Source organism: Galeopterus variegatus, unplaced genomic scaffold, assembly GCF_000696425.1.
Source record: "Galeopterus variegatus unplaced genomic scaffold, G_variegatus-3.0.2 Scaffold9841, whole genome shotgun sequence".
In the NCBI taxonomy this organism is placed as follows: domain Eukaryota; kingdom Metazoa; phylum Chordata; class Mammalia; order Dermoptera; family Cynocephalidae; genus Galeopterus; species Galeopterus variegatus.
The window spans coordinates 13,107-23,997 of record NW_007735952.1 but is presented as its reverse complement, the minus strand read 5'-3'; the positions used below and the strand labels follow the sequence as shown (position 1 = coordinate 23,997).

The 10,891-nt window shown below is 34.0% G+C and overlaps 1 protein-coding gene across 1 annotated transcript in view; it reads left to right on the top strand.

The window, feature by feature from the left end:
* Positions 1 to 10,891, top strand: part of LOC103609600 (proteasome subunit alpha type-7-like) — a gene marked incomplete at its 3' end in the record, with an annotated part of 38,773 nt that overhangs the window by 24,348 nt on the left and 3,534 nt on the right. The window contains exon 3 of the mRNA XM_008593901.1: positions 6,557 to 6,681. Coding sequence (XP_008592123.1) covers positions 6,557 to 6,681 — 125 coding nt within the window. The remainder of the gene's footprint in view (positions 1 to 6,556; positions 6,682 to 10,891) is intronic.

The following is a 10,891-nucleotide window of genomic DNA, read 5'->3' as shown; positions in this document are numbered from 1 at the left end:
TCCGCTACGGGCACGACACTGAGGGTTGCGATTCATTGCCGGACACGAAAAAAGACAAAAAAAAAAAAAAAACTCATTCAGGGCCGAGCCCATGGCGCACTCGGGAGAGTGCGGCGCTGAGAGCACAGCAGTGCTCCCGCCGCGGGTTCGGATCCTATATAGGGATGACCAGTGCGCTCACAGCACTCACTGGCTGAGCGCAGTGCGGCCGGTCTCAAAAAGGACAAAAAAATAAATAAATAAATAAATAAAAATAAAAAATAAAAACCTCATTCAGCAAAAGATAGCCTTTATCCGACTGTTTTAAAAAAAAGAATTATCTTGCCACAGAGCAGGTTTTAATAAATTTAGAAAGATTGAAGTCATACAAAGTATCTTTTCTGATCAAAATGAAATGAAACTAGAAATCAATAGCAGAAGGAAAACTTAAACATTCACAAATATATGGGAATTTAACAGTATACTCCTAAATCACTCATGGGTCAAAGAAAAAAATCTCAAGAGAAATTAGCAAATATCTTGAGAGAAATGAAAATGAAACCACATCAGAATTTAGGGGATATAGTGAAAGTAGTGCTAAGAGGGAAATTTATAGCTGTAAATGTATTAAAAAAGAAAGATCTCAATTCAACAACCTAACTTTATACCTTAAAACTAGACAAAGAAGAAGAAACTAAATCCAAAGTTAGCAGAAGGAAATAATGAAGATCAGAGTAGAGACAAATAAAAGAAAATAGAAAAACGATAGAGAAAATCAACAAAACCAAGAGTTGGTTCTTCAAAAAGATCAACAAAATTTGCTAACCTTTAGTTAGATTGACTAAGAAAAAAAGAGAGAAGGCTCAATTAAAACAAGAAATGAACAGGGGGACATTACTGCCAATTTGCAGAAATAAAAAGGATTTATAAGAGAGTACTATGAGCAGTTGTGCACCAACAAAATTTCTTAAAACACAAATTACCTAAAGTTGATCAATAAGATATAGAAAATCTCAGCAGACATAGCAAGAAAAGACACTGAATTAGTTATCAGAAATCTCCCAACAAAGAAAAGTTCAGGACCTAATGGCTTCATTGGTGAATATTACCAAACATTTTAAAGAAGAATTAACAGTAGTCCTTCTCAGACTCTTCAAAAAAATCGAAGAGTGAACTCATTCTGTGAGCCTAAGCCAGACAAAGACACTACAAGAAAACTACTGATCAATATCCCTTATGAAGTGATGCAAAAATTGTCAAAATACTAGCAAACTGAACTCAGCTTATTAAAAGGATCACACACTATGACCAAATGAGATTTATTCCTGGAAAGCAAGGATGGTTCAACATATGAAAATCAATCAGTATAATATACCACATTAACAGAATAAAGGAAAAAAAACTACATGATCATATCAATTGACAGAAAAAATTGACATAATTCAACATTCTTTCTTGTTAAAAACACCCAAAAAACTAGAAATAGAAGAAAATTACCTCAACATAACTAAGGTCATATGTGAAAAACCCACAGCTAACATCATAGTCTGGTGAAAGACAGAAAGCTTTTCCTTTAGAATCAGAAACAAGATAAGGATGCCCACTTTTGCCACTGCCATTCAACATAGCAATGAAAGTCCTAGTCAGAGCAATTATGCAAGAAAAATAAGTAAAAAGCATCCAAGTTGGGAAGGAAGAAGTAAAATTATCTGTGTTCACAGTTGACATGATTTTACATGTAGAAAACCCCAAAGATTCCACAAAAGAATTGTCAGAAGTAATAAATGAATTGAGCTGTTGTAGGATATAAAATCAACACTCAAAAATCAGTTCCATTTCTATACACTAACAATGAACAATCAGAAAAGGAAATTAAGAAAACCAGTTCCAGTTACAATAGCATCAAAAAGAATAAAATACCTGTATGGAATAAACTTAACTAAAGGAAACAAAAGGCACTGAAATATACAAAACATTGATAAAAGAAATTAAACACAAGTAAATGGAAGGACATCCCCTATTGATGGATTGGAAGACTTAATATTGTTAACATGTCAGTACTACCCAAGGCAATCTACAGATTCAGTGTCATCCTTATCAAAATCCCACTGACTTTTTTGGTAAAAATAAAAACTTCTATCCTTAAATTCATATGAAATTTCAAGGAATCCTGAATAGGCAATAATCTTGAAAAAGAAGGACAAAGTTGAATTGATTTCAAACATCTTGATTTCAAAACTTACTACAAAGCTACAGCAATCAAAACAGTACTGGCATAAAGATAGACACATAAACCAGTAAAGTGGAATAGAGAGCCTAGAAATAAACTCTTGCATATATAGTCAAATGATTTTCAACAAGAGTGCCAAGACCATCCAATAGGGAAAAGACAGTCTTTTCAACAATTGGTGCTGGGCTAACTGGATATCCACATACAAAAGGTGAAGTAGGATCCTTACCTAACACCATATACAAAAATTAACTTAAAATGGTTAAATACTTAAACATAAGAGCTAAAACTATAAAACTTAAGGGGAAAGTTTCATGAGATTAGAATTGTCAGTGATTTCTTGGGTATGACACCAGAAGCACAGACAAAAAAAAAAGAAAGAAAGAAAAAAGAAATTGGACTGCTTCAAAATTAAAAACTTTACAAAAAATAAAAATTTTAAAAAAGAAATTAAAAAAAGAAAAAAATCAAAATCTTTAGTGTAACAAAGATCAAAATCGACAGAGTGAAAAAGCAGCCTACAGATTGGAAGAAAAAATACAAGAGTACTTCAAAAAGTTCATGGAAAAATAGAATTAAAAGATAATATGAATCTTTCCAGGAACTTTTTGAAGTACTCTCATGTTTACAAATCATATATCTGATAAGGGATTAATAGCCAGAATATACAAAGAAAACTTAAAACACACAGAAACAAACAACCCAATTCAAAAATAGGCAAAAAACTTGAATAGACATGTCTCTGAAGAAGATATATAAATAGCCAATAAGCATGTGAAAAGATGATCAACATTACTAGTCATTAGGGAAATGCAAATCAAAACCACAATAGGATACCACTTCACAACAATTATTATGGCTGTTACCATGCAAACAAACATAAAACAGAAAATACCATTGGTGAGAAAGTAAAATGGTGTAACCCCTAGGGAAAACAGTATGGCAATTCCTCAAAAAATTAAACTTGGAATTACCATATGATCCAGCCATTTCACTTCATAAATATCTCAAAGAATTGAAAGCGAGGACTCGAACAGGTATTTGTATACTGTGTTAACAGCAGCATTTTTCACAATAGCCAAAAGGTAGAAGCAACCCAAATGTCCATTGACAGATGAATGAAAAAGCAAAATGTGGTATATACATACAATACACTCTAATTCAGCCTTGGAAAGGAAGGAAATTCTGACATACGCTACAATATGCACAAACCTTAAAGACATGCTAAGTGAAATAAACCAATCACAGTAGGACAAATACTGTAGGATTCCACTAAGTACCTAGAGTAGTTGGATTTATAGAGACAAGAAGTAGAATGGTACTTGCCAGGGTGGGATGGAAGAATGGGGATTTATTGTTTGACGGGTACAGAGTTTCAGTTTTGTAAGTTGAAAAACATTCAGGAGATGGATGGTGGTGATGGTTGCACATGTGAATGTACTTAATATCACTGAACTATACACTTTAAAATGGTAAATTCTATGTATATTTTACCACAGGAAAAGAAAACAGAAAAAAAAGGAACTTATTTTAATATTAATGATGTGAGGGTTGGCTGGTTAGAGCGTGTGGTGCTGATAACACCAGGCCCAGAGTTTAATCCCTGTACTGGCCATCAGCCACAAAAAGAAAGAAAAAGCAAACAAAAATAAATAATATGGGCCGGCTCGTGGCTCACTCGGGAGAGTGCGGTGCTGATAACACCAAGGCCACAGGTTCGGATCCCATATAGGGATGTCCGGTTTGCTCACTGGGTGAGCGTGGTGCTGACAACACCAAGTCAAGGGTTAATATCCCCTTACCGGTCATCTTTAAAAAAAAAAATATATATATATATATATATATAAATTATGTGGAATGGTTTAATTTCTGGTACTCATACATATCTTTCTGACTTTAATATAAAAATAATTTTAATATGTACATATCTTTTTTGCAGAGTAAAATAAACATTTACAAATATTCTTCCCCTGTCTGGCCAGTTAGCTTGGTTGGTTAGAGTGCAGTGTTATAACACTAAGCTCAAGAGTTCTGATCCCCATACTGGCCAGCTGCAAAAATAAATACACACATACATACATACATACATACGTACATACTTCCCCAGATGTTAATTGGTTTTATAATTGAAAAATACCTGAATATCTATTGTTGAAGAATTGGTGTAATGAATCATGGTATATCCATGCAATGGCTTCAAAGTATAGACTTTGGAGTAATATCAACTGGAATGTAAACCAGACTCCATTGTCTACTACACCTGTGACTGTGGGCAAGGTACTTAACTGCTCCTTGCCTCAGTTAACTCATCTACGAGAGTATCTTATTGAATAAAGGGAGTTAATACATGTGAAGCATTTGGAATAGTGCCTGACATGTTTGAATGTTTAACAAATATTGCTACTATTATTACCATTACTATTACTACTACTACTACTACTATATTATCATCATGATTATTATTACTTAGTACAAAATTTTAAAAGGTGGTAGGATCTGTATGTATTGACATAAAGTATCCATGATATATATTTTTAAAAGTGGGTTAAAAAAAAAAGGTAAGAGTAGGCTACAGAAGAATATGTATAATATAGTTATATTTATTCCTTTTGGAACTATATGGTAGCTTTTATTGCCTTTGTTAGAATACTTTATAGGGAGCCCATATCAGAGCAAAAATATAGTTCCATTTTGAAAAAAATCGCACTCTTGATGATGTTGTATTGTGCCTTTAACATCTGGAAAACAAGCCTTAGGAAAAATCAAAGAATTTGAAAAAAAATATTTCATGTAGCATGTGGAATTTCATTTAGTACAAATTTTATATTAAGATAGTATCTTCAAGGTAAAGCTGTGGTATAAATGTAAAAGCATTAGACTGAGAGCTCATTGATTCTGTAGATAGCTTATATATAAACAAAGTGAAAGTGTAATTTTAAATGTTTTCTTCAAATAGAATTTGTTCTCTTTTGCCTAGCCAATTAATATTGATTGGCATAATAGCTATTTCTTTTGTTAATAACAGACACATACACATATACTGTGTTGCTCATATAGTTTGACAAATTTATCACTAATTTTTTCCCCTTTATTCAGTTTTATTACTACTAAGTATGTTATTTTTATATTTCTTCAGGTTTGGATTATATTAACATTAACTCATTAAAGAGGAAATACTTAGAAATATTCCATTTGATCATATTTCTAACTAAGTGAAGTTTTAATCCATAGGGTAGACTATGTCAATCTCTTGCCATTTCTTTCTCTTAGATAACATTTGCAAAGAGAAGAGAATTAGTTTCTCTTCCTTTAACTGAGTATCTGATTACAATTTTTACCCTACCTATGAGTGTTAGGATGATTGTTAACAGTAGCTTAATCTGTCAACTTCTTCATTGTTGATTAATATAAACTGTCTTTGGGGGCTGAAGATTATTTCAGATTTGTAGAGATGGTGTGGAAGGGAAACAAGGTTTGTGACTAAAACACTAATGGTTATATGAGAAATGGCTACGTTTCGAAGATTTTGTGAATAAATTTTCTTGGCAATTTAGTTAGTATTAAGAGAGTGGTGAAAGAAACAAAATGGCCATCGAAAAGTCAAATGCCAAAGAAGTCTTTAATAGAAATGTTTGCAACCATTGCATTAATGGTTCCATTTGTTTCTCTTTTAATAAAAACACATTCTCTTTCCTTATAGAAGTGTTGAGAATTAAGCACATGATGTTTTGGTATTGCAAAAGCAAGGTCAAGCATTTTCTCTGTCTTAACATTCTTGATTTTCAAACCCTTAGTCGTAGAGATAAAATTGAAAAGTAACATGTCACAGTTATATTGAATGTAGTTTGAATTCATTGGATATGTTTGGCAATGAAGTAATAACTCTTGTTTTCATAAGAAGAAATACTACTATTAGTGTTTAAACCACTATTCTTTTTTTTTTTTAAAAGATGACCGGTAAGGGGATCTTAACCCTTGACTTGGTGTTGTCAGCACCACACTCAGCCAGTGAGCGAACCGGCCATCCCTATGTGGGATCCGAACCCGGGGCCTTGGTGTTATCAGCACCGCACTCTACCGAGTGAGCCACGGGCCGGCCCTAAACCACTATTCTTTAAAACCATTTTCCTTAAAAATTCAATAAGAATGCATCAAATTAATTCTTAAAGGAAATAAATCAGAATGTAGGACAAGTGATACTTCATTTTACAAATCCTTTATAATGGGCATGTAGTGAGGGGGAAAAAAGGATGTTATAAGAAAGTTTTCATGGTGGCTAAAACCTTTTGACAAGGAAAAATATATTATAAAAAAATTTTTTTTGTAAAGTTTTGACTATTTTTATAGGACTGACTGCTGATGCTAGAGTAGTAATAAACAGAGCCCGTGTGGAGTGCCAGAGCCATAAGCTTACAGTTGAGGACCCAGTCACTGTAGAATATATAACTCGCTTCATAGCAACTTTAAAGCAGGTAAGCTAATATTCTAACAGATTTCTTTATCTCCTTTTCCATCATTATGGGCCTATCATAGAAATACTACAATCACTCCAACCATTTAGCCTATTAAATCTATTAAATTCCTTATTCTTTCTCACACTTATTTCGTACTCACACTCTTATTACAGTAGAGTGAATTGATTTAATCACTAGAAATCTCAATCAGTATCAGCTCTGGGAATTATATTAAAATTTAAAAGCACAATAAATCTAATCTTTCAAAGGGATTTTTACACCTCTGTGGAAATGTAGAAAGAACCATTCTTTTTTTTTTTTTGTCTTTTTCCGTGTCCGGCAACAGATCGCAACCCTCTGTGTCGCCCCCGTACCGGACCGGGACCGGCAACGGGATCGCAACCCTCGGCGTTGCTCCCGCACCTCGCTCAGCCAGTGAGCGGGAACCGGTCTGTATGTGGGATCCAAACCCTCGGCGGGAGCGCCACCGCGCTTCCCAAGCGGCGCACTATAGCAGTGCGCCACCGGGCCGGCCCAGAAAGAACCATTCTTTAAAGTTTTCCAAAGAAATACCCATTATTCTTTTACCTACAAACCTTTTTTTTTTTTTTTTTAAAGATGACTGGTAAGGGGATCTTAACCCTTGACTTGGTGTTGTCAGCACCACGCTCAGCCAGTGAGCGAACCAGCCATCCCTATGTGGGATCCGAACCCGGGGCCTTGGTGTTATCAGCACCGCACTCTCCCGAGTGAGCCATGGGCCGGCCCCAACCTACAAACCTTCTATGGTTTGAATGTGTCCCCCAAAAAGCATGTGTCAGAAACTTAATCCCCAGTGCAACAGTGTTGAGAGATGGGTTCTAATTGAAAGTGTTTATGTAATGAGGGTTCCACCCTCGTGAATGGATTAAGGCCAGATTATGAAAGGGCTTGAGGCTGCAAATTCAGTCTCTTGCTGTCTCTTGCTTGAGCTGTCCTGCCGTGTGTAGCATGAAGGTCCTGGCGAGATGTGGGCCCCTCAATTATGGACTTCCCAGCCTCCAGAACTCTGTTCTTTATTAATTACCCAATCTCAGGTATTCTGTTATAGCAGCACAAAACAGACTAAGACAAAACTTAAACACAACTGATCAGGTTTAGATATGGTTTCTGGGCGGGCTGGTTAGCTCAGTTGGTTAGAGCTCAGCTTTGTAACACAAAGATCACAGGTTCAGATCCCCATACTGGCCAGCTGCCAAAAAAAAAAAAAAAAAGAAAGAAAGAAAAAGAAAAAGTCTATTAAAAAAGAAAAAGGTATGATTGCTTCCAAATCTATTCATAAATACATGGCTTAACATGAAGTATAAGCATGATATATTCAAATACAGTATTATTTTTTTACTTATTTTGTGTGTACTTTATATATAGCAACATCATCCTTATCATTCTTACTAACGATAAGATTATAATACTGTTTCTAGTTGCTGATAATTTAGTTACATTGTCTCATTTCTTTATTCTCCTCCCCTCTCCTTCCTCTCCCCCTACCTCTCCCTCTCTCTCCCCATCGTCCTCCTCCCCAAAAACATTACTCTTTTTGTCACAGCTTTCATTTTTCTATTTTGAATTAGATTGTTAAATTAATTTTTAGTATAGGATTACTAGATTAGAGATTGTAATTAGTTTTAAGACTCTTGTTATGTGTAGCTAAATTGCTTGCCAGAAATATTGAACCAATTTTTATTGTGCAACTAGCAATGCATAAATGTATCCCGGAAGAATCATCAACTTTGGGTTTTTCATTTTTCTTTGATTTTGCAAATAAGTATCACATAGTACTGTAATAGTTGTTTTAATTTGTGTTTTATAATTAGCAGTGAGGTTGAATTTTTTTCCTCATGTTGGTTTATCTCATTTCTCCTAGTGTAAACTATCTTTACTTTTGACAGGAATTCAAGTGATTAAGAGTGTTCCTGTAGGAGCCAGAATTTGGGGGTTTGAATCCTGGCTTTGCTACTTCTTAGTGCCTTTGGCACTATTTAGCCTACTTTTGCTCCAATTTTCTTTTTTATAAGATGAGCATTATAATAATACCTACTTTGTTGAGCTGCATGATGGGTTAAATGATTCAATACATTTCAGACATTTAGGATACTTTCTGGCATGGATTTAACCAATTGTCCATGTTACAGATTTTTTATAAACTCTATATATTCTAAATATTAAAGTTGTAACTGATTGGCTTATAACAAAATTGCCCTATTTTGGTTTTTATAGTTTGTTCAAGAAAGTTCAACATTTTTATGTTATTCTACTTTTCTATTTTATTTGCTTTGATTTTCCCAGTTAAAAGGTACTCACCAAAAAAAGGAGACAACATCATATATACAAGGTTTCCAATTGGGATTTTTTGGTTTTCTTCTAGAAATATGAAGGCTATGCATAGAATATTTATGGAAACATAAATCTGTAACAGTGGAATTGCCACTGGGGAGGCCTGGGGCTCTGGGGCAAAATATAGATATCTCATATGTACCTTTTGTACTTCTAAATTATTTTAACCCTGTGCATGTATTACTTTTTCATATGTTCTGTTTTATTGATTTTTTATGCAATTTATGTTGCTAAACTTAGATATTTAATTTCTGTTCTTGATTTCTTCTTCTTCTTCTTCTTCTTCTTTTTTTTTTGTCCTTTTTGAGACCGGCCGCACCGCGCTCAGCCAGTGAGCGCTGTGAGTGCACTGGCCATCCCTATATAGGATCCGAACCCACGGCGGGAGCGCTACTGCGCTCCCAGCGCCACACTCTCCTGAGTGAGCCACGGGGTTGGCCCTTGATTTCTTATTATTAAATGGACTTGATTTGCTTAAAAATTAATTTGCCTTTGAGAAGTTTATTCATCTTCCTCTGAAATTAATTTGATATTTGCATGCTTTTGGAAGACTTAAGAGAGCTATATCAAATAATTGTAGAGATTATAAAATGAAATGTATAAACTTTAATGTTTTACATCTCCAGTTTTTGTGAAAATTTGAAGCCCTACTTCCTACAGAGTATTATGTTATTCATCTGTTATTTAGTTTATGTATTTGTTATTTGAACAAATAAATGCATATCCTTTTAAAAAAACAATAAATATTTGCTAAATAAATGAAGAAGTAAATATGGGTAAATAAATAAATAAATAAAATAAAGTGAAAGGACTTGGAATCACAGAAAAACAAAATCAGAAAACATGGTTGATTAAGCAAATAAAGCAAAAGTGTCTCTCCTCTAAGGCATAGTTACAAAGCATCTACTCCATACCTAGGTATGACCTAGGAGCATTAGAAAGTGCAAAAGAATTAAGACATAAACCCTATTCTTTAGGAGTTTATTTATGTTCATAGCCCAACTATTTGCATTCAAAATTTCAGGTGGGTTTTTTAAATACATATAATTAAATTGAAAAATAAAAAAATAGATCTGATACATAAATAAGACCAAAAAGAAAGGTAGTATAAAGCTATTTCAAGCCAGTTATATACCATGTTGTGTACAGCCACAGGGTTATATGCGCTTATGTAAAGTTGCCTGTCAAGGCTGCCTCTTTAAATGACTTCTAGGGACTCCAGTCTCAGTGTGAATTCCACTCCTTGGTGCACAAATCCAGGAAGTTCCCTAGCACTAAAATAAAAAGAAATACAATTGGTTTCCAGTGCTCCATTGTCTGTTAAGGAAAAACATACTTTTTCTTCAAGAGATACAAAGGTTTCCTTGTCTTGGGACTGAAAGAATTGTCTTACTTGGGTTATTAAGGAGAGATAATTTGTTATATAATGAACAGAATGTACTGGATAATAACAGTATCAAGTAAGGATTCTTGATAATAATAGTAGTCATTATAGTGTTCCTCAAAGTAAACTAAGGACATGCTTCTAAAGTATAGCACATTGAAATCAGCTTTACTGAGAACCAAAATGGCATGGCATAAATACACTTCTCTCCTGTTAAAGAGATTACAATCTAGATATGTTACCAAAATGTACACAAAGCAAAAAGAAAACAATTTTAAAATCATATATAATAAAAACGAATGAAATACTGCCATTTGCAACAACATGGATGGACCTAGAGAGAATTATTTTAAGTGAAACAAGTCAGGCACAGAAAGAGAAATACCATATGTTCTCACTTATTAGTGGGAGCTAAAAATAAATAAATAAATTCACACACACACACACACACAAAAAAAAAAAAAAAAAAAA